Raw genomic sequence first — 27015 nt, 5'->3', positions numbered from 1 at the left:
GCTAAACAGAATTTCCCTTTCATAAATCCATGTTGACTCTGCCCAATCTTACTATTAGTTTCTAAGTGCCCAGTTATTGCATCCTTTATAATAGATTCCAGCATTTTCCCAACTACTGATGTGAGGCTAACAGGTCTGTAGTTCGCTGTTTTCTTTCTCTCTCCTTTCTTAAATAGCGGGGTTACATTTGCTATCCTCCAATCTGCAGGAACCATTCCAGAATCTATAGATTTTTGGAAGATGACAACAAATGTGTCCACTATTCCAATGGCCACCTCTTTCAAAACCCTAGGATGTTGGTCATCCGGTCCTTGGGATTTATCGACTTTTGGTTCCATTAATTTTGCTAATACAGGTTGAGCGTCCAAAATTGGGAGTTCCGGAATCCAGAATGTTCCAGAATCCGGGGTGATTGGTGGCAGGGTCGTCCAGAATCCGTAATATGTTCCGGAATCTGGAACTCCTGATTTTGGATGCTCAGGCTGTACTTCAAAAAGCCATTAACTTTTGTTGTCTTTTTTTGAAAAATCCTATGAAAAATGCGAGTGATGCAACAAAACTTTAGTGTTGTGTTTTATCCTCCTTAATCTGCACAGCTCCACTAAGTGTGTCTGCCAGGCTGCGGCCACGGCACCACGCCACCCTGGTGGCCGAGTGTGGGCCATCGGATGCTCTGCAGAGCTCGCAGCGTCCCTCCCCTTTAACAGAAGGGGGAGGGCGGAGAAACACGTCAGCGCTACGCGGAGCGGCCCAGGCATTTCCAGACTCGGGACTTGTTTCTGATGTCCGAAGCTCTGAAACGCCCGAGCCCAGGTTGCGATATTTCCAGACTTCGGACATCAGAAACACGTTCCGGAGTCCGGAAAAACACAAAAACCGGCTCGGCCTCAGTCCCGAGGTTGCCGGATTCAGGACGCTTCAGGACACTCAACCTGTACTGTTTTTTTAACTAATAATAATTTCTTTACGTTCCTCATTCTCGCCACACCCTTGGTTTTCTCGTATTTCTGGGAGGTTTTTTGTATCTTCCGCCATGAAGACAGAAACAAAGTATTTATTTAATTTCTCTGCCATTTCCTCATTCCCCATTATAAATTCTCCCGTCTCTGACTGTAAAGGACCTACATTTACCTTCGCCAGTCTTTTTCTTTTCACATACCTATAGAAGCTTTTACAATCCGTTTTTATATTTTTTGAGACCAATTGATGATCTATAGCTTGATGAATTTTGGAATTTACTTTTGCGGGGGTGGGGGGGGTGGAGGGGGAGAGGGGTTAAGTGATCTCAACAGCAAAAACTCCTCTGGAAAAAGGAATCCTGAGAACAAGATTTTTTGGGGGGGATCTTACACCTTCCTAAAATATTGCATGCAAAAGTGTGCTGTGCAAGATGTGATAGCAGCCAACTGTGCATTGTCACACAAGGAAGATACCTGAAACTCAACACTGGACCAACTTCAGAGAAAATATCCTTCAACTGTTCTTCTGTAGCTTCATATGGAATATTCCCAACTGCAAATGAGAAGGCATAATAGAGGAAGAATTTCAAATCAACTTAGTAATCAATATTCACTTTTAATTTCCAATTCCTTGGTTTTTATTTGAGTTTAGTGCTTTACAGAAATACTAGATTTCTTCAACCAATGTTTGCACTGTAACTAAAGCAAATACTGAAAAAACAAGATGAGAGGCGCAGCTGAGATATTTTTCATGACCGGCCAGCTTCAAAAACCATGTGATTAGGTTGGTTTTCCAAAACAGTAGGGCATGAACTATGGACTTGTGTGCAATTTCTGTTAAATCCAACATACATTTTCTACATTAAAGAGGATCTTAGTTCCCCGATGAGTCAAACATGAAGGCACCCAGTGGCCAGGACCACAGTCTAAAAAGATCAATAGCAAAATACTGCATATGTTGGAAATCCGAAATAACAACAGAAAATGCTGGAAAAACAAGATGAGAGGCGCAGCTGAGATATTTTTCCTGGCCTGCTGAGTTTTTCCAGCATTTTCTGTTGTTATCTAGGAAGATCAATCCCTGATTTGTGCTGAGCTACCTTTTTGGACAGGGCAGTGGTCGGAATGATAAATGGCCTCAGTATTTCGGAGTTAGGGGACAACTGATTAGTGTTGCCTCTCCTGACTGTTATTTGGCAACCAGTGCAAGAAGTATACATATCCGATTGGAGGACGAGACAGGATCTGGCTTAGCAAAAAGGTTGACAGTGAAAAGGTCTGAGAGACATTTCTCCATTCATTCTTCAGACGTACTTGCAAAGGGTCTACATTAATCTGTCTTTTCTCTTTGCAGATGCTAGCGGACCTGCTGCGTATTTACAGCATTTGTAGTTCTTTGTTTTTACCTAAACTTTTTTAATCACCTCAACAGCATCTGGATCCACATGGACTGTGCTGGGGGGGCGCTATCTGCTTGGGCGGGATACATTTATCACGCTCCTTCACTAGCCGTGTCGTGCCAACGTCCACACTGAAGATGGTTTGCAGCCAGTCTCTCTCCACCTGCCCCGAGGCCCGGTCTGTAACTAAATCCGCAGCGGAACGGCCGCGCTCTCTCTCGCTGACCCTCCTCCTACAATGGAGTCCATGAGCCGCCCTGACATCTGCAACCAGCGCGGGACGGGGCCAACACTCTCACATTTGACCGAAGCTTCACCCGTGCCCATTAGCGGCTCCAAGAATCTCCCCCCGCCCCGGCCCTTACCGAACACGGAGCGCAGCGAGCGGTCTATCGCCGGGTCCCGCACCAAGCTCGCCATAGCTACCGTTCTCCGCGCCGCTTCCGGGAGCAAACGGAAGCCGCCCCGACAGTCGCTCCGCCTGTGCCTGAGCTCAGGGTTCCGGCCGGCACTGGCGGCAGTGGGTCACAGTTCGGATCGGTTATGGTTTTATGTTAAAATATCATCGATTCAAGGCAAACAAAAGTGGTGGGAATGAGGCCCGAGTGGCCCAAGTGTGAAGATATGCGGTACTAAGAGCAGGTTGGGCTGGGGAGAGGAATCCTCCTCAGAGCCTGGGCTAGAATGGACACCAGACTGCACAGGCCTGTGTTGGAATGTTAGACACCCATGGAATAAACTTTATATCTCACTGCCCCCCTTGTATATTTGCTCACCTGGATTGTCGTAGGTAAGCAGAGTATATGTTTTATGTAAGATTAGTTTGATGGCTCTCCTGAAGATGGTAACATGCTGGGATTATGGCAGTGGTTCATGCAGGAGCCTAACCCGTATCACCCTCCTCGCCTGACATCCACAGATATGCATTTTTAAATCATCGACAAAGGAAGAACTTGAATTTATATAGCACCTTTCTTCTCCTCAGGATGTCCCAAAGCACTTTACAGCAAATTTAATTACGTTTGAGGTTCAGTCACAGTGGCGGCCGATTTGTGCACAGCAAGATCCTGCAAGCAGCAATGACCAGATAATCTGTTTTATGCCGCCAACCTCATAGTTCCCCAGCCCCGCACAGCCCACTTCTTCCTCCTTCCCAAGATCCACAAACAGGACTGCCCTGGTAGACCCATCGTTTCATCCTGTTCTTGCCCCACGGAACTTATCTCTTCCCATCTCGTCTCTTTTTTCTCCCCTTGTCCGGTCTCTTCTCACCTTCATCTGCGACTCTTCCGATGCCCTCTGCCACTTTTAACAGTTTCCTGGCCCCAACCATGTCATTTTCACTATGGACGTACAATCCCTCTACACCTCCATACCCCACCAGGATGGCCTGAGGGCACTCCGCTTCTTTCTTGAACAGAGGCCCAACCAGTCCCCTTCCACCGCCTCCTCCTTCGCCTGGCTGAACTTGTTCTCACATTGAACAACTTCTCCTTTGACTCACTTCCTCCAAATTAAAGGTGTTGCTATGGGAACCCGCATGGGTCCTAGCTATGCCTGCCTTTTCGTGGGATATGTGGAACATTCTTTGTTCCAGTCCTACTCAGGTCCCCTCCCTCACCTCTTTTTCCGGTACATTGATGACTGTATCGGCGCTGTTTCCTGCTCTCGCCCTGAACTAGAAAATGTCATTCACTTTGCTTCCAATTTCCACCCTTCCCTCACCTTCACATGGTCCATCTCTGACTCTTCCTTCCTCGACTTCTCTGTCTCCATTTCTGGGGATAGGCTATTGACAAACATTCACTATAAGCCCACTGACTCCCACAGCTACCTGGACTACACTTCCTCCCACCCCGCTTCCTGTAAGGACTCCATTCCATTCTCCCAGTTTCTCCATCTCTGCCGCATCTGCTCTGACGATGCCACCTTCCATACCAGTGCTTCCGACACGTCTTCCTTTTTCCTCAACCGAGGATTCCCCTCTACTGTGGTTGACATAGCCCTTGACCGTGTCCGTTCTATTTCCCACACTTCTACTTTCACCCCTTCCCCTCCCAGAACCACGATAGGGTTCCCCTTGTCCTCACCTTTCACCCCACCAGCCTCCACATTCAATGGATCATCCTCTGCCATTTCTGCCACCTCCAGTGTGATCCCACCACCAAACACATCTTTCCCTCATCTCCCCTTTCAGCATTCTGAAGGGACTGCTCCCTCCGCGACACCCTGGTCCACTCCTCTATCACCCCCAACACCCCTTCCCCTTCGCCCAGCACCTTCCCGTGCAAGCGCAGGAGATGCAACACATGCCCTTTTATCTCCTCCCTTCTCACTGTCCAGGGCCCCAAACACTCCTTCCAGGTGAAACAGCGATTTACTTGTACTTCTTGCAATTTAGCATACTGTATTCGCTGCTCACGATGCAGTCTCCTCTACATTGGGGAGACCACTTTGCAGAACACCTCCGTTCAGTCCGTAAGGGTGACAATGAGCTTCCGGTCGCCTGTCACTTTAACTCTCCGCTCCACTCCCACTCTGACCTCACCGTCCTCAGCCTCTTGCACTGTTCCAATGAAGCTCAACGTAAGCTCGAGGAACAGCACCTCATCTTTCGATTAGGTACTTTACAGCCTTCTGGACTCAACATCGAGTTCAACAATTTCAGACCATAACCTCGGCCCCTATGTTTTCTTTTTTCTCTCACGTGGCAGCTGTCGATCATTCTACCATTGCCATTTACACATCATCTAGAGTCATCTTTTGTTTCTTAACTTGTCCCATTACCATCTCCTTTTGCCTTGCACCATCATCCCTTTTGCCTCTTAATCTCCCCTACTTTCCATCCTATCACAGACCTTCCCTTTTGTTCTTTCCTCCCCTCCCCCCTTTCCCTGCCCCTACACTTGCTTAAAAACCTGTTTCATCTCCAACTTTTTCCAGTTCTGATGAAGGGTCATCGACCTGAAATGTTAACTCTGTTTCTCTCGCCACAGATGCTGCCTGACCTGCTGAGTATTTCCAGTATTTTCTGTTTTTTATTTCAGATTTCCAGCATCCGCAGTATTTTGCTTTTGTAATCTGTTTTAATGTAGGTTGTGAGATAAATGTTGGACAGGACATTCGGAGAACTGCCTTATTAGTAATTAGGAGCAGGCATACTGGCTGATTTTATTTTCCCCTCCCACACCCGAGCCTGTTCACTTAAGAACCTTGGCTCTTTCTGAAATAGAAACAGAAAATGCTGTTAATATTCAGCAGGTCAGGCAGCATCTGTGGGGAGAGAAACAGAGTTAACTCAGGTCGATGACCTTTCATCAGAACTGGGTCTTTCTGATCTGTGTGTCTCAGTACTACACTGTATGGTGTAGCTACCCACTGAGCTATTGGAAAAGCTCAAAAATAACATTAATTTATTTGTAAGCACACCTGCAAGGCAAAAGACTCAGAATTGGGACACTGATATCTGAGAAATTAGCATATTTGCTTAAAAAAACTTTAGACAAAATAAACACACTGCTTATTTATAACAATCTGCAGACCTGTCAAGCTTCATTTTGATTTGGATGAGTCTCACACTTAAAAAAAAACACTGCTCCATGTTTTTAAATATACTTCTGATCTGTGTCGCTCTTTGTAATCTTAAAGCCCACTCCCATGTTGGCAGCTCTGATGATGAGGAAATGCACAACGTGCACAGTGAGTTTATTCCATAGGTGTCAAAGCATGTATCAGCATTCTCCAGATTACTCCTAGAACTACTCACCCCTTCCCTACATGGTTTCAAATTTCCTCTTATTCTGGGGAGGAAACCACGTTCCTTCAGTCACTGATGGAACTAAGAAGCCCAGATGTTCAAATCCCTATTTAAGAGATACATGCTAGCAAAACCATTGTTTTTTCCTGCCTATAATTATGTATTTGCATTGACATTTCATATAGTGTTTGGCTGTGTGTATGTCTGTGTAGACCATTTTCCAGCCATAACAATAACTGGGAACAAGTCCTTTTTGTGTGTGCTTGGGGCATTTTGTACTGCCATTCACTATAAAGAGCAGCACACTGGCATAGTTTGAGTTGTCGAACCGTTCAGGAAATTGAGGGATATTCAGTCAGCACCTCTCTATTTGTCTCTCTCAACAGTAGTTATCACCATTTGCTGCATTAGAGATAACTAATTAGCTTGTATTTGAATGTGTTTTTTCAGATAGTAAGAGACTTGTAGTTATGGAAGACTGAGAATGCAAACTGACGCTATTGCAATTGTGACTCAGGCTCAGTTTGCACAACAATACAGGTGAGGCATCAAGCAGCTTTGTAGGTGTGAGAATTACTTTCCTTAAATTTTTTTAATTGATTTTTTTTCCATAGCTGATGCAAATATTTAGAATTTCTCAACAATAATACATAATATTTTACATCCAACAATATTTGTGTGGACCCTTCTTGAACTACTGTTTGCTTTTCCAATTTTTTCTATAGTTACTGTTTCTCTGAAACTTCCATTTGTCAAGTGTCATTAAAAGAATTGTTCTTCCAAACCAGGGGACGAGTCACTCAGGCTGCTACCGTGATTAACTCCTAGAGTAACAGGAACAAGTGTTGAGACTGGGACTAACACTAGCTCTACTATTACGAAGCAAAGATGCTTCAAGAAGATATTACTGCACCACTTCTCTCCACCTCTCCTTCCCCACCACACCTAGGCGTATGGCAACCTAATTCATCCACGTCAGCCTTTGCCTAAGGAAATGGATACCAAATGGAGGGATTTGCAGAGAAAGCCCATAAATTGGAATTTTTAAAAAAAGTTAGAAAAAGAAATATATGTAATTTGGGTATATCTCAAGGTAGATACCCTATACAGGACTGACCAACCATCTCCTTTAATGTGAATCTATGTAAAATATATATGTATAGTAAAATTATATACATCAAATTTCATTGTTAAATATGTTGCTTCCCTTGCTATGAAATAGATGGTTTCTACTGTTGTCTTAAGCGTAGCATTTAGAAAATTGTGTCCACTTTCTTATTGCAGAATCCCTGAAAATCAATCTGATTTCCTCCTCCCGGCTCCTGCCTGTCGATGCTACTGCTTCAGGGGATGTATCTAATCTCTTGGTAACAGGGCGCAAAGCAACTAGTGCCTCCCGCAAAATTCAGCGGGAGGTTAGCGGCGGCGGTAACCGTTAGCGCCCTGTGGCGTTGCACCGCCGGCGATAACGTCAGCGCCGTGCGCTGCGCCCTGGCCGCGATCTTCGGTAGCGCCCCCTGACTTACCACCGGACGCTATGTCCGACGGTCAGGGGGGTCTACCTGCGGCAGGGGCAGCATTATTTAATGGCAAGGTGCCGGGCGGCCATTTTTGTTGCTGGCTGCCTGCCAGCACCTGCCGCCGCTGCTGTCCCTGGCCTCCCGAGCACCCCCTCGCCACCGGCGGAGTGCCAGCTGTGCTCCATGATCCCGGCACACCTCTTGAGTGCCGGGTTCTTTTGCTGGCACTCCGATCCCCGGTGGCCCAGCTGAGCCCCGGGTTGCGCTGCGCAAGGCCCCTCCCCTTTAAGAAGGGAAGGCCTGCAGTACCACGCGTGACGTTCCGCGATATTCCCTCACAGCGCCCCAAGAGGGAGGTGGGGTGCTTCTAGTAGCGCCCCGCTTCCCTCTTTGGGTGCTACCACTCAATTTCGGCTGCGGGGGCGCTAATTTTTTCAGGGTGCTACTTTTAGCGCCACGGCAAAGTTAGTGCCCCAAAGGGGGCGCAACTCAATTTTTCCCCCTAAAGATTGCAGACTGCTGTTAGCCTAGCAATTCAATTTAAAGGAGCCCATAACATCTGCAGTCTTCCTTCACCCCTGACATCGGAAGGTGTTGTTAACCTCCTTTAATTTTACTTCCTCTTACAGACAGTATTTGGAGAAGAATGGCATTCTGGACACAGCCTACCGCCTCCAGAAGCAGCCTGATGGCTCAGTGGCACTGCCTGTGCTTTGCAATAAACTCAGTCAGCTGCACCTTCTCAACCTGTGTGACACTGTCGCTCCAGGAAGTACCTGCACTTTCACAGAAATGAAGGTAGGATTTCTCTCCCCACTGGTGTACACAACAGCGCGAACATCTGAACTTTCACACGACACTGGAATATCATAGGCTTGGAAAGTGACTGCAAGGTACGGTGTGTCATCTGGTAGTTGCTTTAAGAAGTAATTCAAGCAAGATAGATTTATTAATGGTATATCATAAATGGTGTAGACTACAAAATTACAGTTGCAAGCCAAATTGGTGAAACGCGAGTGATTTAGTTCCTGTTCATCACTATTAGCTTCATATATTTAATAGCATTAATTTGATCTGTTTAGAATAAAGAAAACCCCATATTTTTTCAGTTATGGCGAATGATCTCAATCTGGAGCTCCTGCTAGTACACAAAAACAGAAAATGTTGGAAACACTCAGCAGGCCAGGCAGCATCCGTGGAGAGAGAAACAGAGTTAACATTTCAGGTCTGTTGCAAATGGGGATGGCAGAACCTGGGCTCAACATTGAGTTCAACAATTTCAGACTATAACCTCGGCCCCTATTTTTTCAGGCAGCAGCTGTTGATGATTCTGCCATCGCCATTTGCAACATTTAACCACTCCTGCCATCCACCCTATCACAGACCGTCCCTTTTGTTCTTTCCTCACCCCCGCCCCTTTCCCTGCCTCTGCACCTGGTTAAAACCTGTTACATCTCTTAACTTTTTCCAGTTCTGACAAAGGGTCCCAGACCTGAAATGTTAATTCTGTTTCTCTCTCCACGGATGCTGCCTGGCCTGCTGAGTGTTTCCAACATTTTCTGTTTTTGTTTTGGATTCCAGCATCTGCAGTATTTTGCTATTGCTCCTGCTGGTATAGACTGTGGTGGGATGCACCACTGAATTTGCCATGGTGAAAACATATGGCTTTTGTTTACTCTCCTTGGCAGTACTTACTTCCAGCTCCTTCAGTGACTTACTGAGTAACTCTTGATCTGTGCTGTGTTATCTGATGTCAGCTGAGGTAGCAACTGAGGTCCTGCGGTTATTCTCAGCACTGATGGGCGAGGAACGGTTCCAACTCCTGCTTGCTATCCACAGCGTCCTGCTAGGAAATGATTCTGTATATAAACGCCAAGTGAGAATATGATCAGGCTCGGCTGACCGTGATCCCCTCACTAGTTGAATAGCCAGCTGGCATTCACTGTCCAGGCTCACACATGAGAAACGGATGAGGCATTAGAGTGTTCCCAAAACCTATGGCGCTGTACCCAGGGTAAGAGTCAATGCCTTCCGGAGCAGAGGGGAGAAAACATGTCTGGCATGGTGGTGAGTGCTGTTTATTTAAAGTGCAGCACCGAGTATTCATTAAACAGGAAAGCAGCATGAATGAAGGCACGGAAGTGCGGCCAGTCCCATGGTGACAACTGTGTCTAGCCAGTTTCACATGACCTGGACAGCAGACAATTACGGTGCACTAAATAACTGACCTCTTTCGGTAACAACCTCCTCCTTCCCCCATTCTATCTTAGGTTTATCTCCTAGAATCAATTGTCATATGCATCTGCTTTACTCTCAATACAACTTCCTAACTGTTTTACAAATATATCTTTCAGAACCCAATATCATCCAAGAAATCTTTAGTAAAATCCTGCCACCAACGCCTGCAGGAGGAGCTCTGTGCGTTGGTGAAGCGCAGTGGAGTGCTGTGGAATGACCAACTGAGTCATGACCTCCCTCAAGTGTGGAAGAGGCATGGAGACATGATTGTTCTGAATGAAAATGCATTCCAGGCAGAAATCTGGAAAACTTTGGGTAAGACTTAAAGCACGAACTGTGCAGAGAACATTGCAGCATACATTCTGCTGGTAACCTCGGTGCTGGGGATCTTACTGTGCGTTTCCTCTGGATTATCTTTTTGCTAAGTCACTATATATTTTCCCTCCTCCTCAATCCGCTCACCAGCTAAGGTCAGCAGACAGTGTCTGCCAATGTCTCTCTGAACCTGCCACTGGAATGCAGCCCAGGAATCTGCTAATATGTTTTTCTTCCCTGAGGGGACAGATCTGACCTCTACATAGCTATGCAGCTGAGATCAGGAATGAATGATTAAACCAGTGTCCAAACTATATGAGCAAATTTGTAAAAACATAAAACACACTCACAATTGTGTAACTCTGCACAGACATGCTTACCTGCCTTCTCTGAGCTTTTCCTCATGTTTTAGAACTGCAAAATAGTTAGTGTATGTGGCTTCATGCACCATTAAAATGTGTTCTAATAATTATTACATTATATACAACCAGCTGTATACAATAATAATGCAATCACATTAAGGGTGATGTGGAGTATTGGAGCACATACCAAGTTGCCACCTCAGATCTGTTGCCATGGAGGTTATCACATGGTGAGCAGAGAGTATATTTTTCATCTTTGCTAACTTGAGTGAAAAATTAGATATGGGTACAAGGCAGGTATTCCTGCTTTATACTCACATCTATTTATTTTCACTAAAGTGATTGAAGGCTGAAAAATACACCTCCCGGTGTTTCGCTGCAGGGATGGAATGAAGATCAGATCCAGCATCATGCTTGAGCTGCTCTTGACCATTTGCTAACTATTCTTGGGGCAGCCCAGGTAGAGGCTTGGAAGGTACACAACAGAGGAGACCCAAGAAATGGTGAGAGGAGAAAATAATATTTTTTTGATAGAAACATATCTTTCTTTGAACAACAAAGACAAATAAATCATGTTAGATGCTTAAAAAGGCTCCAATTGCTCAGTTAAAATATATTATGCCATTACACTCAAGAAGATCGAGATTTATTTTGTGGTGGAATCCAATGCTGAACTCTTGGGTTAAAGATTGCTATAGAACCTTTGCTTTTTCTTACGCTAACTTCTGGATCTTTGGCTGTGGTTCAGTGAGAAGGCTTAGAGCAGAGAGGGAGAGAAAATAAAAATCAGGCAAAGTCACCACGTAGCCTGTCTGTTCTCTTAGGTGCTGAGTGATTCATGACAGGGGGGCTGAAAAGAATTGAGTTAAGTAACATGAAAATCACAAGCTGTTATTTTTATTTGTCCTTGATCTAGAACTAAATAAACTTCAAAATGTCCTGTTTTTATCTTTGTTCCTCGTGTTGCAGAGCCAGAAGTGTGGCAGGCGGTTGCTGATGCACTCGGAGTAAAACGCATTGCAAAAACAGGCAGAGTATCTGCCGATGGCTTTCGGACTCCAAGGGTGACTTTACTGCTGGGAGATGATGCCTGGGTTCACCACATTGACAACAGCATCAGGTGAGAGCAGAATAAACAGACTTAAGTTACAACCCAACTCCCAAAGAATTTAAAAGTTCATTGCATGCACAGGCAACATTGCTAATGGGTGTAGGTGACTGACTGACTCTTTCTCAGTGATGATCTTTATGTATGTGTAATAAATTTCTTCCATTAAATTAAACAGACGTCAGAGGATGTGGCACAGCACGGCTTCTTGCATTGCAGAGGCAGGACACAGATTTAACATGTGATTCCTCTGAGTCCTATATCTCAACTGTATCTTTAGGAGAGACTATGAAAGGAGGTCAAGTAATTCCAACACAGGGAAAGACAGAATAATCAGACAATGAGTCACCCTTGGCCTCTGGTGTGTTAACTTCTAGCTGCCAGTTGAGAGTAGCATTGGCCATCTTGGCACAGTATGGTGCACGTGCAGTGAAACATGGAAGGACACAAAATAGAAAAAGGTAATATAAGAAGCACAATTGAAAAAATGTGTTCATGATATATGAATATAATGTGATGGAGAAATAAATGAACCAATTGTTCAGAGTTGGCAGTGTAATGCAGCATCAGTGTATGGTGCCATGTAATGATGGGGTGAAGGTTCAATTTCATCCACTGAATAGTTATTGTGAGGAGACCCCCAAGCAACAGCCAAGTGCTTCCTTACTAGAAGGGTGGGAGTGAGGGTCATCTCCAGCCCTCTTTCCTAGTAGCCAGTTTCAACATTGCCAGATATGGGGAAGCAAGTTGTTTCTCCGACCACCCCAATCCCTCTTGTGCATTTGGATCGTGGAAGACTATGAGTGGAAAAAAATGGGGTGGAGAGTTTACCTCAAAAAAGCAAATAGATATTGACTTTAATAATCATGAAAAATCTATCCTTTAGCAGCGAGTCAGCGTGTTCAAGGAGAAATATGACCCTGAACCTGAGACTGCATGCTGAAGAAAGATTTATACCAGAAGTGATGAGCGAAGGTGTAAACACTGTACAGTCTCTTAACATCCCGTGCGTTCTGTTAATGGATCATATTTTCCACTACTAAGTCTCTCAGTGAAGTGCCACACCGTTTTACAGGCAACCTGCTCCTGTGCAACTTTAAGCAGCCAATGCTTAATCAAAGGCCAGTCATACAGGAGCACATAGGGGCAGGAGTGTTTGCGGGCAGGGGTAGTCTATTCGCACAAGACTCTTGTTGACTTCCTAACAATGCTGGTACCCTTGCAGCAGATGGGTAGACTGCTCAGGGGATTACCTTATAGCAGTGAGGAGATTCAAACCAGGGAATCCCTGGTTGCAAACCTAATACCTAACTCTGAAACACAGGAGCCCACAACCTTTGCCTGCCAATGTTTACAAATTCTTCCATAGCTTCCTCCCCACCCTACCTCTGCAACTTCCTCCAACCTCTGCCCACCATCCTATAGTCCTTCAGTTCTGGATTCCAGTGCAGCTACCTTCCCATCATTCCTCACTTGACAATAGAGCTATCATCTACCCTAGATGAAAGCTCCCTCCCGAAATGTCTTTTCTTTGCTACAGATTCAGTCTCTGTTATGATGTCCCCATCAGCCACGGGGACATCACAACAAGCCCAATCCTGTCCTCAACTGATGCCCATTAACTGAGGATAATGGTAGCACCCCTACTGCTCTCAAGCTGAGATGAGCTAATGCAGCACAAACCCAAGACCAAACGTTGATGGTCTGTATGGCTCAGCTACTCAGTGGACAGATTCACTGAGTGATCAGCAAGTATCAAGTTTTGAATAGACCACTCCAGGAATTATATCATCAGCTGCAGTATAGCCATGCCTCTAATGTTATCTCTTCAACATTTAAGATGATTTAATTGGATAGTTAGAACTTAAATTTAGTGCTTTTCACATCCTCAGAATGTTCCAACCAAGGTGCTTCACATCCAATGACGTACTTTTGAAGTATAGTTACTGTTACATAAGCAAATATGGACAGCCATTTTCACACAGCCCAAAAGAGGCAAGTTAATGAGTGACCAGATGATCTGTTTTTGGTGGTGGTGATTGAGGGAGGAATGTTGGCCAGGACACTGGGGAAACTCCCTGCTCCTCTTTGGATAATGGCACAGGATCTTTTATATTCACCTGAGCATGCAGATGGAGCCTCAATTTAATGTCTCATCTAAATATGTTTCATCCAACAATTGTAGTTAATTTAATTTAAATAAGGGGGATCAATAGCATTTGGGGAATAGCTTTGGGATTTTGGTCTTTTGAACCTGGCACCCAGTCATTGTCAGATTGCGAAATATTCATGCTGTAAATTTAAAAACTTGTTTTATTGCAGTTCTTCTTAGCTACAACACAAAAACACATAGTCATACATCCATGCATTATTGGTGAAGTATATGGCATATGTGGGTTAGTTAACATAAATCAGAGCTATCAAGTGGTAGGAAGTGAGCCTTACATAGTAGGTTATATACAGCCCAGGAAGTTTGCTCTGATGAGTGGTGTTGCTTGTTAATGATGTGGCTGCCTGTTGGAATGATGTCATTGCCTGTTGAGTCTTTTTTCTGTGTTGCTATACCTTTGTGCTTTTTCCAGGCCAGGTGATTTGGATCCTCTCTCTGATGCTGTCTACACTTTGTGAAGGCTGCCAGCATATTTGGGGGATATGCTGTAAACGTTTGCATTTATATTCTTTTCTGAAAATAATTATAATCATGTAAAAATGGTGTAGCTGTACCCCTAAAACTGTAGCATGCCTCATGTTCTTTTACAGATACACATTTGATGTCACCAAATGCATGTTCTCCTCGGGAAATATCACAGAGAAGCTTCGGGTCAGCTCTTTTGACTGCACAGGGGAGGTGGTTGTGGACCTGTATGCAGGTAACACTGGAGCTAACAGGCACAATAAACCGAATGACCTCCTTCTGTGCTGTATGATTCTATAATGTCTTACTGTTTGTAAAGGGGGAAGGTACCTTCCATTCCTGCAACATTACATGGACTGGTAATTTGAAGGAAAACAATTTATCAATTCATTTATTCAATTGCCATTCACTTGGCAAAATTCCATTTTGTTCTTCAGTGCGAGGGAGCTTAATTAACATCAATATAGATACAGTTTACTTTAGAGAGTCTGCTCTTTTAAGCACATTATGCTAATTGAGCTCTCACACCATCACTGAATCTTCTCAAACAAAGTCCCTGATGACACACGGCACTGTTTAAACAAAAGTGTTAGGTTGAACCCCAGGAGATGATAGGCTTGAACATGCAACAAGTTTTAATTCATATGTGTCTATTTTATATATAATATGTATTTGACTTTGTGTGTTTATTGTGCACTTCCTGCCCTCCCCAGTTTGCCCTTACTGCCATTAGGTGAGAAATTCATGCAGCTTCACGTAATGTGCAGACCATTAGAATAATCGGGTTCTTTGTTTTTTTCATCTGTTTTTTGTTAGTGCTGAAGATGAGGAAGGTCATTACTGGAGCATGGAACATTTTATGCCTTTCTGTACCCAGTGTCACTAACACACACACTCCTAAGTCAGGTGCTGCACCAAATAATGTAAGATAAAGCTCCCTGTGCACCTCCTCTTTGAGTCCCAGGTCAGGTATAGCATTGGATAAAGTGCAGTTATATTGCAGAACTCCTCAGGAAGTTGTCCTGCAATGCTGGTTCCTGGCCTGGTGGGTACTGTTAAAATCGCCCTGTTTATATTGCAGGGCAGTTTCTATAGTAGCCTGTACAACTTAAAAAATGCATGTGTGGTTGTTTTAAAGTCTCTGTTTATGGCTCCTTTAGCAGGAGATTCAATAGCTGGGTCCGTACAAATCATCAATCAAAACAAATCTTTGTTGGCCGACATGGGGCATATGCCATCACCAATGGCAAGCTCCCTGGTGTTTGTATTGCCATCTGAGGTGCCACTACTGACAGAAGTGCCTGTGTAAACCAGCTCTTTTGATGATGCGACCTCAGAGGAGCAACCTGCCTCACCAGAGTGACACATTTTGCAGAAAAAGAAAGACTTGCATTTATATAGTGCCTTTCACAACCTCAGGACGCCCCAAAGCGCTTTGCAGCCATTGAAGTGTAGTCGCTGTTGTAATGTAGGACGCTGGCGATAAGAGGGTCAATGAGGATTTCAATTGAAAACTAACACTGTTATCATCGTCGTATGTGTCTTCATACTGTTCCCTTTGGGGAACTGTATGAAGTGGTGGAAGGATTTCTGGCTGCAATTAATGCTCCTTCCGTGACCGTAACCATCTTCGTACCAGCCATTAGGGTGGTTAGTCCTATGGCGGGAGGGTTTTACGGGCTCCCACAACCCATACAAGGGGGGGGACCACCCACACCCACAGACGCAAGTATCCCGCTGGATGTCAACCCAGAATTTAGAGCCGGAGCTCCGACTCCACTTGCCGGGACTGTCTGGAGCGGGGTTCGAAACCCTACGCCTTCTGGCCCAGCGGCGGGGATGCTACCGCTACGCCAAAGGCCCACTCCACACTGTGTTATGATACTCAGAAAGGGAATATCATACATGGTATGTGCTGGTATCACAAATACCAGTTACATTAAAATAGCTTCATATTTTGTGAATCGGGTGATACTGGTAATTCGGTCTCATTCATTTATTACAATTGTGGCTGATAATGTTCCTCGGTTAACTCTGCCTCTGCAGGAATTGGTTATTTTACGTTACCATTTCTGATGCATGCGGGTGCAGCATTTGTCCATGCCTGCGAGTGGAATCCACATGCAATTGCTGCACTATTGAAGAATCTGGAATTAAACAAAGTATCGGACCGCTGTAAGATCCACACAGGTGACAACCGGCAGGTACTGTCTGATGTGCCCACTGTTCATCGATGGCCTTCTGTTCGAATCTTACATCGTTTTCTGTATTTGGTCGGCCAAAGGAGGAGAGATCTTGAGGAATTACTTATCATGGAAATCTTTTCCAAAAATTCAGTTTAAACATAGTACTGTTTTCAGGCGCCTTCTATCTTTAAAGTTCTGAGGCATAGGTAATGTTGATGTATACAGGCTATTTGACTTAAGACTGTAAGCACAGAACTGAGGAACATGCATTTAAAATTAACAAGTTACAAGTGAGACGAGGTCAGAAAGAACTCTTTGACACCCACCCCCAACAAGAGTAGAACAAATGCCCAAGAAAAGACGTTGAGGCTACGGCAATAGTTCAGTTGGATAAATAACTGGCTGGGAATAGGATTGGTGAGAATAGGGACTGGTAGATACTGGGCTAATCAAATACTCCATGGGACAGAGTGGTTCTTCTATTACGGGGTGTGGGGCGGGGTGTAGGGTAGGTGGAGGGACAAAATATTGCCTAGCGGATAGTAGACCAAGGTTTATTAGCGGGGATGAGATGGTGATGGAATATTCTGAAGTGTTGCCTTTTGGAGCGCTGAGTTTTTATGTAGATTTTCTCTCAGGAGATTTAATGGGTGGAATGGAGTAAATGACAGGGTAGTTTGCACATGGTCTATAGAATGAGTGGACTTGATAGGCTCAGTGGTCTTTTCTTGCTTCATGTTTTCTTAAGTTCCTGTCTACACCCTGAAGTGAACCCCAGCTGCTGGGATCCCTAAGTGCATCCATTTCTAGCTTTGGTGTTGGTGTATCTGACCAACTTTCAGACCAACTGTGAGCTGTCACTTGAGTTTTTAAAACCCAGGAGGAATTGTTACAAGTCTGATTGTAGGGAATGGGGAGGGGGAAAGAGAGATAAAAATTGAAGGGATGCATGCAAGGATTGTTCTTAACTGTCACGATTAGAGTTAATGGGCTGGATTTTCATTCAGAAGTCGGGGAAGGAGGCGGGACTACAACTTTCGGGTTGTAGTCCCGCCTCCATCGACATGCGGCCAATCCACGCAATTTTCCCTTGATTGACCTTGTTGAGCCCGCCCAGCGGGCTCAGCAGGCCAATTAAGGGCCACCTGGCAACAGGTGATGTCACAGACTGAAATTTCATCTGTCAAGACGTGTTGACAGATGAAATATCAGTGTTTCACAGCTGTTTGAAGCTGTCAAACACCGACAGTCTTACTTCTAACCTGAGTCCTTCTACGCAGACTCAGTTAGAAATCTCACTGGCACTGAAAGCTGCAGGCTGTCACTTTTGACAGCTCGCGGCCATTCTGCTTTCTGTGCCGACTGAATGATGGACTCCCGAAGCCTAGAGGAAGAAAGGCTGTAAAGGTAAGTACAGGTAATTTAAACTTCTTTACACACTTTAGACACACCAAACACACTTACCTTTGCACTCATGCACCCATCACTCACCTGAACATTGACATCTCGACCCCTCCAAGTCCTTCAACCCGACGGCCTGACTCCTCTAACTTGGCGTGGTTTGGAGCCGTCGGGAATCCCACACGACACCCTTCAAAATAGGGATTAGGCTAAAAACTGCCTGTTAACAGGCAGTTAATTGGCACTAATCCCTTCCCGCCTCGGGTCGGCGGGTCCCAGTGCGGGGCGGGTACCCGCCTCCTTTGAAACTTACATGGAGGCGGATTTTGGGCGGGATGGTGTCGGGACCCCTCAATTCGGGAATTTAACCCCCCGCACGCCTCCAATCCCGACTCCACGGCACACTGAAAATCGACCCCAATGTCTCCTTTAACAGTAATTTCACTGACCCTTGCAATTACATTCTTTAACAGTCACTTTACCAATCCTGACAGTTACATTCTCCTTTAATAGTCACTGCACCTACCCTGACAGCTACATTCTTTAACAGTCACTGCACCTACCCTGAGAATAATCCTCTCCTTTAACTCTGACTATTCTGTTGAATGCCTAATGTCCCATCATACAGTTTCTGTAAAAGTGTATTTTATTGTAAATGTCTTATGCAGTATATAAAAAGTACAATTACAGAACACTAAACATCTTTACACTATTTCATGGACAAAAAAAGAAAAAAAAAGTACTGTGGCATTTTAATCTCACTACAGTACGCAAAGACATTTTGTTTTCTGTAAAGTTCCTACATTCAGTTCCAAAGTTGCCAATACAAATTATCAGTCTCAGTCACATAGGCCACAGAATTGGTGGTGTGAGAAGTGGAATTGTTACATAGGTGTCATAGAATAGTGTTGGTGCTGTTGTGAAGCTGGAGTTAAAACAGAATTTTGAGTTAGAGAAAGCTTTACTCTGCATCTGGCCTGTGCTGTACCTCAACTGGGAGTGCTTGATGGGCAAGCATTGTGGAAGCCTTCAACTGAAAGTAACTCATGTGGGTGGGAGGGGTGCAGCGGGTTTTAACCCCCAAGAACGGGTGGGTTGGGGGCAGATGGGGACCAATGTTCTCTCTAATTTTTTTTGGTACCACGCGACCCCTTTAAGGGGCTGCGCAGGCCATTCAAAAAGCCACGCATGCCCAGTTTTTACATTAAAAAGCCAGTTGCGCAGGATCCCAGGAGTGCTGCGCGGCTGTGCAGCTTTAAGGGAATATTGGTGGGGACTCAAAATTAATGATTTTTCGATTGCGGCCACAACCCGGCATCAATGCAACACAAACACTTTCGGGTTTAACGGAGGCGCGTTTGGATGCCTGTGAGTAATCTACTTGCCACAGTCAAGGCTTTCATTATTACAGGTGGCCGGGTAGTTATTGGTGGAATTAACGTTCTTTGAAGACGTTAATGAGCTGTTTTTACATTGAATTTTACTTACCTTTAAATGTAAAGTCTCCAGCACGGGTTTCCTTACAGGCTGAGACAGGAGAAATTATAATGGGGAATAAGGAAATGGCAGAGAAATTAAACAAATACTTTGTGTTTGTCTTCACGCAAGAAGATGCAAAGAACTTCCCAGAAATAGTGGAGAATCAAGGATCTAGCGATAATGAGGAACTGAAAGAAATTAGTATTATTTAAAAAAAAATAATACTGGAGAAATTAATGGGACTGAAAGTCGATAAATCCCCTGGACCTGATGGCCTACATCCTAGGGTTTTGAAAGAGTTGGTTATCGAGATAGTGGATGCATTGGTTGTCATCTTCCAAAATTCCATAGATTCTAGAATGGGTCCTGCGGATTGGAAGGTAGCAAATGTAACCCCACTATTTATGAAAGGAGGGAGAGAGAAATCGGGGAACTACAGACCAGTTAGCCTGACATCAGTAGTAAGGAAAATGCTAGAATCTATTATTAAGGACGTGGTAACAGGGCACTTAGAAAATAATAATAGGATTGGGCAGAGTCAACACGGATTTATGAAAGGGAAATCGTGTTTGACAAATCTGTAAGAGGAGGTTTTTTGAGGTTGTAACTAGCAGGATAGGGGGAACCAGTGGATGTGGTGTATTTGGGTTTTCAGAAGGCATTTGATAAGGTGCCACACAAGAAGTTATTCAACAAAATTAGGGCTCATGGGATTGGGGGTAATATACTAGCATGGATTGAGGATTGGTTAACAGACAGAACACAGAGTAGGAATAAACGGGTCATTTTCAGCTTGGCTGGCTGTAACAAGTGGGGTACCACAAGGACCAGTGCTTGGGCCTCAGCTATTCACAATCTAAATCAATGATTTGGATGAGGGGACCAAATGTAATATATCCAAGTTTGCTGGTGATACAAAGCTAGGTGGGAATGTAAGTTGTGAGGAAGATGCAAAGAGGTTTTAAGGGGATATAGACAGGTTAAGTGAGTGGGCAAGAACATGATAAATGGAATATAATGTGGAGAAATGTGAAGTTATCCACTTTTTGATAGGAAAAATAGAAAAGCAGAGTTTTTTTAAATGGTGAGAGATTGGGAAATGTTGGTGTTCAGAGGGACCTGGGTGTCCTTGTACACGAATCACTGAAAGTTAACATTCAGGTACAGAAAGCAATTAAGAAAGCAAATGGTATGTTGGCCTTTATTACAAGAGGATTTGAGTATAAGAGTAAAGATGTCTTTCTGCAATTATATACGGCCCTGGTGAGACCACACTTGGAGTATTGTGTACAGTTTTGGTCTCCTTACCTAAGGAAGGATATACTTGCCATAGAGGGAGTGCAATGAAGGTTCACCAGACTGATTCCTGGGATGGGGGGATTGTCCTATAAGGAGAGATTGAGTAGGCCTATATTCTCTAGAGTTTAGAAGAATGAGAGGTGATCTCATTGAAGAATTCTTACAGGGCTTTACAGGATAGATGCAGGGAGGATGTTTCCCCTGGCTGGGGAGTCTAGAACCAGGCGTCACCGTCTCAGAATATGGGGTCAGCCATTTAGGACTGAGATGAGGAGAAATCTCTTCATTCAGAGGGTGGTGAATCTTTGGAATTCTCTAGCCCAGAGGGCTGTGGAGGGTCAGTCATTGAGTATATTTAAGACAGAGATCGATAGATTTTTGGATATTAAGGGAATCAAGGGATATGGGGATAGTGCAAGAAAGTGGAGTTGAGGTAGAAGATCAGCCTTGATCTTATTGAACGGCGGAGCAGGCTCGAGGGGCTGAATGGCCTACTCCTGCTCCTATTATGTTCTTATGTTTCCTAGGGCTTGAGAAACTGACCAGTGAAATGGAGGTGAGATTGAGCCGCAGTTCAGGTGGGTATTTAAACTTAAGTGCCCCATCCGAATCAAACCTTACTGATTACTGCTGGTGTCACAGTTCCCTCTGACAAACGTTTGGTAGAGAGTTCTTGTGTGGATACAGCTTTTTCTCTACTTTGGCAGCTTTCAAATTGACAAGATCAAGATGGGAGACTCGTTGGATCCATTGCACATCTGCCCAGTGGGTCCCGTCATGTATTGACATTCATCATGAAACAGGTGAAAGGGCGAGTTGGCACTCAGAATGCAATAATAGGCAAGATGTGGAAGTGGTGCTAATTAATACATTTTATGTGATGTTATAAAAAGGAAACTTAACAACATAACATTTTGTCAAACACCCATGTGCATATCCTTGGTCAATTACAATTTCTTGTACATACGCTTCCTACCGCTTCTACATGGTGCATCCCTTGTGGCTTCAGCAATGGTAGAGGCAGGCCGCTCAGATCCCTGTCCTGACTGCTGAGATGCTTTTGGCCTATGACCTCTGGGCTTAGGAGCCCCCTGAGGGCCCCACCAAACACTGCTCCACCTGCACCTGTGCAGGGGCAGACTCAACCATCGGAAGACGAGGCAGCATGTTGGGTATTGGCTGAGGATGGTGCATCGGGTGAGAAGTGGGAGCACTTTCAGTGAGGTTCCCAATTCTATGTCCACATTCACCATCCTCCCTCACCTGGGCCAGCACCATGTCACTCCTACCACTCTGCTGCAGACCAGCTTGGTGGAGATCAGTGATGCATTGTAAGGCCACTGGTATGGTATCTGTCATCCTGATTTAAGGTGGCAGACATGTTGGCATCCAGTGTCTGCACAGCCGTGGTTATAGCCTGCATAGACTCATTTCAGAACCATGCTTGAAGCTCCATGGAGGCAGCCATTTTCTCATGGCAGACTTTCTCGTAATTCCCCAGTGCCACCAATTCACTAGTGATCGAGTTGGACTCCTCCATCCTCTCTGCTATTGTGGAGAGTGTGCGTGGCACATCTGTCAGTGCCTGGCTAAGTTGCTGATGCATCTCTAGCATTCTCCTTCTCAATGATAGCCCCTGGAGTTCAGCATCTGTGTCCAGCTGAGCAGAGCTTGGAGAGGATTGCACACCCGACACAGCCTCTCCACAGCTGTCCCTGCCACCAGCGTCTGCTCGTGCTCACTTGTGAGGTGTGAAAACCCAACTAACTCTCTAAGTGGACCCACCGAAGTGCGAGTATTTGCGCAGGTGCACGGTGGCATAGTGGTTAGCACTGTTGCCTCACAGCGCCAGGGACCCGGGTTCGAATCCGGCCTCGGGCGACTGTCTGTGTGGAGTTTGCACATTCTCCCCGTGTTTGCGTGGGTTTCCTCCGGGTGCTCCAGTTTCCTCCCACAGTCCAAAGATGTGCGGGTTAAGTTGATTGGCTATGATAAATTGACCCTTAGTGTTAGGGGGAGTAAATATGTGGGGTTACGGGGATAGGGTGGGATATGTGTCGGTGCAGGCTCGATGGGCCGAAATGGCCTCTATCTGCACTGTGGGGTTTCTGTGATTCTGTGATGGGTGTACGTCCTGTGACGATGCATCTTCAGAAGGAATGAAGTCCTCTGAGGAATTGTCCTCATGCATGTCTTGCGACATTTGCTGTACATAATAATTAGGAGCAGGAGTAGGCCATATGGCCCATCGAGCCTGCTCCGCCATTCAAAAAGATTATGGCTGAACTTCTACATCAACTCCACTTTCCCGCATTATCCCCATATCATTTAGTGCCCAAAAATCTATCGATCTCAGTCTTGAATATACTCAACGACTGAGCATCCACAACCCTCTGGGGTAGAGAATTCGAAAGAGTCACAACCCTCTGAGTGAAGAAACTTCTCCTCTCAGTCCTAAATGGCCGACCCCTTATCCTGAAACTATGACCCCTAGTTCTAGACTCTCCAGCCGTGGAAACAGCCTCTCGGCTTCTACCCTGTAAAGCCCTCTAAGAATTTTATACATTTCAATGAAATCACCTCTCATTCTTCTAAACTCCAGGGAATATAGGCCCATTCTACTCAATCTCTCCTCATTGGACAGCCCTCTCATCCCAGGAATCAGTCTAGTGAACCTTTGTTGCACCGCCTCTAAGGCAAGTATATCCTTCCTTGGGTAAGGAAACCAAAACTGTACACAGTACTCCAGGTGTGGTCTCACCAAAGCCCTATATAATTACAGCAAGACTTCCTTACTCTTATACTCCAACCTTGCAATATACACTAACATACCATTTGCCTTCCTAACTGCTTGCTGTACCTGCATGTTAACTTTCTGTGATTTGTGTACAAGGACTCCCAATTCCCTCTGAATACCAAAATTTACTAGTCTCCTGCCTTTTAAAAAATATTCTGCTTGTCTATTCTTCCTACCAAAGTAGATGATTTCACATTTCCCCACATTACACTCCATCTGCCACCTTCTTGTCCAATCACTTAACCGGTCTCTATCCCTTTGCAGCCTCTTTGCATCCTCCTCACAGCTTACTTTCCCACCTAGCTTTGTATCGTCAGCAAACTTGGATATATTATAATCTACATCAATGACTTAGATTGTAAGTAGCTGAGGCCCAAGCATGGATCCTTGCGGCACTCCACCAGTTACACCCTGCCATCCCGAAAATGACCTGTTTATTCCTACTCTCTGTTTCTGTCCATTAACCAATCCACGCCAGTGTATTACCCCCAATCCCATGAGACCTATTATTGTGTAAATAAGTATGTGTGAAAGCTCTGGAAGACAAAAGAAAAGGATATGATTTAGTTGTGGCAAAATCACACTCTTGACAATCACCATATTCAGTCTTCTCATAGTTCAGTCATTGATTAAATAAAGTCAACATATGTGTGTCAGGGATATTTGTAATTCTGTCACCAGCTAGCTAGCTGAGGTCCCTATCTCTCCATCTCTGACTGAGAGGGATGTAGATGTGCCACTAATTTCAAGGGCCTCCTCCTTTGCAGCTGGACTATTTGTGGCATCCCACCTCCAGTCTTCTCCCTTGCATTATGTGCTCTCTTCTACAAGGGGTGAAAAAACAGACCTGAGTGAGTGAAGTTCAGGTATTCACTTGATGAATGCAGTGTGTTCAGTGAGGGTGACTATGAGACAGATGCATCACATTGCATAAGGATTGGGATGAGTGGCAGTGGTGGATAGATAAATGGGGAGGCGATGAAGTGCACAGAAAGTGAACGCTGGGTGCTGCTGAAGGTTGAGAGGGTGTGAGGAGTGATGTGATGGAGAACACGTAGCAAGACAGAGTGAAAGGGGGCGGGGACTTAAACCGCAGGATGTAGTTGAATCAGCAAATGTACTTGCTTTTCCTGACCTGGTTAGGTCATTAAACTGCTTCCTACATTGCGTCCAAGGGCACAACGCTGCTGCTGCTCACCTCCTCAGTTACCAGCAATCACTCCACCTTAGTGAGAGCTGCTGGGGCAAAGTATGTCCCTCCTGCTCCTGACTGCACCGAGGAGTAATTCTAGTGTTGCATCGTTGAATCTGAATGCTGCCCTTGCTCGATGTGCACCATCCATTATGAACAGCTCCAGTTTCCATTTGTGCCTTTATCACTTTAAATACAGCTGAGATTGCATCACACGGCTGCGCATGACGTCCATTGCGCAGTTTGGGGACGCAAACCCGGAAGTCAAAATGAATTGCTTCATTTGAATTGCAATCACAGATTCCAACCCGCTGAATTGACTTCCGGGTTACGCCCATGCAATTGCAACCCCCTTTCAGCAGCCACCTTCAGATTAATATCGGAGCCATAGTTTCAGCAGGAATACAGTACTACAGCAGTGTAATATTAGGCAGTCAATTCAAAGAGAGATTTTTATTTTTATGGCCCCAAAAGTGATCCCAGCAATTTAACCAGAGGGTACATATATACTTATTCTTTCCAGCAGTTTTCCCTCCGCTCTTTGTAATCTCCTGGAGCCATAAAAATAGATCAGCAACCTGTTCCCAGATCTCTACTTTTGGCTCCCAAATTTGCTACTGTAAGGCGGGTAAAAGCATCTTAATGATGATCTTTTTGATTCTAGTTTGCATATAATGAGGTGTTTGAAATATCCCATAGTTATAAATCTATAATCGAATCCCTTTGTGTTTTGCAGCTCCCTCTACACAACCTGGCAGACCGAGTGAATTTGGGACTCATTCCAAGTTCGGAAGAGGGATGGCCTGTAGCATGCCAATTGTTGAAAGAGGATAGAGGAGGGATTTTGCACATTCACCATAATATCAGCCTGTATCCTGAGAACAGAGATGCACTTTTTAACAGGAAGAATATTGATGCAGGTCCTTGTAAAGAACAGCAGCAGAGTTTAACAGCAATGCTCCCAGCTTCATTGACTGAGAGAGCTGGGAGCAGCTCTGAGACTACAACTCCAGCATTCACACATGCATTTAAAATGGGTGCTACTGAAGAGAACATACTTAGCTCGAGGTGGAAGGGACCAGACAACAGGTCAGAAGTTGGAACAAACTGTGGGTCATGCTGTGAAAAGAGGATATTTACTCATCCGGAATGGCAAACTTGGGCAGAGTCCGTGGCATTAAGGATTAGGAATTTACTAGAAACTCTCCACGAAAGGCCATGGTGGACAAATATCTTACATCTTGAGCATGTGAAGTCTTATGCACCACATATTGACCATGTTGTACTGGACTTGGAATGTAGGCCATGTGATGAGAATTAATATGCTGCAAGTATTGATCTTTTCACACAAATAATAATTCATGAAGGTTGAGAATCCGAAAATACCTAAACTCATATTTATCCAGGTTATAAAGGTGTTTTAAACAGTTTTCAACCTCCTTTTAAAAACAGAATTGTAAATCTCATTGCCTTGTGGAGCAGTACAACATGGATTCATGTCTCTGATGGGTTTGCATTGGCAAAGGTCTGGGAGCACATTACCTGCCCACCATTTGATAAAAGCATCCTGCTGGTACTGTTATAATTTGCCTTCAGCTGGATCAACCAAGGAATAGGTTAACTTTATCCCTAACTCTGCCAACCAAGGAGGTTAGTCTGGATTCAAGATAGGAGAGAAAAGAAAAAGAAAAACTAAAACATTAAATAAATCATATCTCGCACATCTATTTTGTTAACAAATAAAGATACTTTGAAATCTGTTCATGTTTTCACTTTTCTTCATAAAGATATTTAGGATAATACCCTACACTATATTTGAATATTCTAAGAAAACAAATATCCTTGTGTCTTTTAAACCTATTAAAGTGAGCAACATTTGTTAAACTTTGAGAATGGCTGTCATTATCAGTCACCATTCTAATGCTTTTTCTGATCCTGAATGCTGAGATGTGACAATTCACTCTTACTCTCGGTCTTCCGCATCTGTCTCTACTCGCTCCTTGGCTGTGTCACCTTTTTCTCACTGTGTCTTACGCACTCTAAGAGATTGTTAGCTACTCCACTGCATGTCCTTGTTTGCTGGATTTTCTTTTTTTCCATCTCTGCGAATCTGAGTTGCAGCTGTGAGGCTGCCTACTTCTCTCTAATCTCCCTTGAACTCTACGACCTCGCTTTACTGCTGCCATCAGTCAAGATTGCCAAAACTTTCGTTAAACTTTAAAAAAAACAGCTGACTCTAATCAGCCCAGACTCGCTCTCTCATACATCTGCATAGAAGACAGGAGAGGAATGGAAAATCCTGTCACAATATTATAAATTATCTTTGTTTAATGACAAATTACACTTTGTATGATAATATGTTACTTA

At 44.5% G+C, this 27015-nt stretch overlaps 2 protein-coding genes across 8 annotated transcripts in view; one reads left to right on the top strand and one right to left on the bottom strand.

Annotated features, from left to right (window-relative positions):
- The window catches only part of cstf2 (cleavage stimulation factor, 3' pre-RNA, subunit 2), a 92359-nt gene extending 89551 nt beyond the window's left edge, over positions 1-2808 (bottom strand). For all 5 annotated transcript variants that reach the window (XM_085996330.1, XM_085996356.1, XM_085996340.1 and 2 more), the window contains exons 1-2: positions 2725-2808; positions 1434-1512 (exon numbers count right to left, since the gene is read on the bottom strand). In XM_085996330.1, coding sequence (XP_085852456.1) covers positions 1434-1512; positions 2725-2779 — 134 coding nt within the window. In that variant the 5' untranslated portion in view covers positions 2780-2808. The remainder of the gene's footprint in view (positions 1-1433; positions 1513-2724) is intronic.
- A 214-nt stretch (positions 2809-3022) lies between these two features.
- Positions 3023-26408, top strand: tyw2 (tRNA wybutosine-synthesizing protein 2). Of its 3 annotated transcripts, none has more exons than XM_085996378.1 (8): positions 3023-3149; positions 6567-6656; positions 8266-8434; positions 9991-10189; positions 11521-11671; positions 14420-14529; positions 16341-16498; positions 25385-26408. In XM_085996378.1, exons 2-8 carry the CDS (start codon positions 6601-6603, stop codon positions 25967-25969), a joined length of 1428 nt encoding a protein of 475 aa, XP_085852504.1. In that variant the 5' UTR covers positions 3023-3149; positions 6567-6600; the 3' UTR covers positions 25970-26408. The 3 variants fall into 3 exon arrangements, with proteins under 3 accessions (XP_085852504.1, XP_085852523.1, XP_085852514.1); XM_085996397.1 differs by lacking the exon at positions 3023-3149 and adding an exon at positions 6905-7169; XM_085996388.1 differs by lacking the exon at positions 3023-3149 and adding an exon at positions 6905-7209.
- Positions 26409-27015: the final 607 nt, after the last annotated feature.

The sequence above is a fragment of the Somniosus microcephalus genome, chromosome 1, assembly GCF_052327205.1.
Source record: "Somniosus microcephalus isolate GS21.2 chromosome 1, FLI_Smic_1.0, whole genome shotgun sequence".
Classification (NCBI taxonomy): Eukaryota; Metazoa; Chordata; class Chondrichthyes; order Squaliformes; family Somniosidae; genus Somniosus; species Somniosus microcephalus.
This window is presented reverse-complemented; position numbering and strand designations above follow the sequence as displayed.

Coding starts and splice junctions, on each gene's coding strand:
- tyw2 (XM_085996378.1), top strand. CDS start 6,601: ATGCAAACTGACGCTATTGCAATTGTGACTCAGGCTCAGTTTGCACAA. Junction 6,657..8,265: donor CAGTTTGCACAACAATACAG/GTGAGGCATCAA, acceptor TTCCTCTTACAG/ACAGTATTTGGAGAAGAATG. Junction 14,530..16,340: donor GGTTGTGGACCTGTATGCAG/GTAACACTGGAG, acceptor CTGCCTCTGCAG/GAATTGGTTATTTTACGTTA.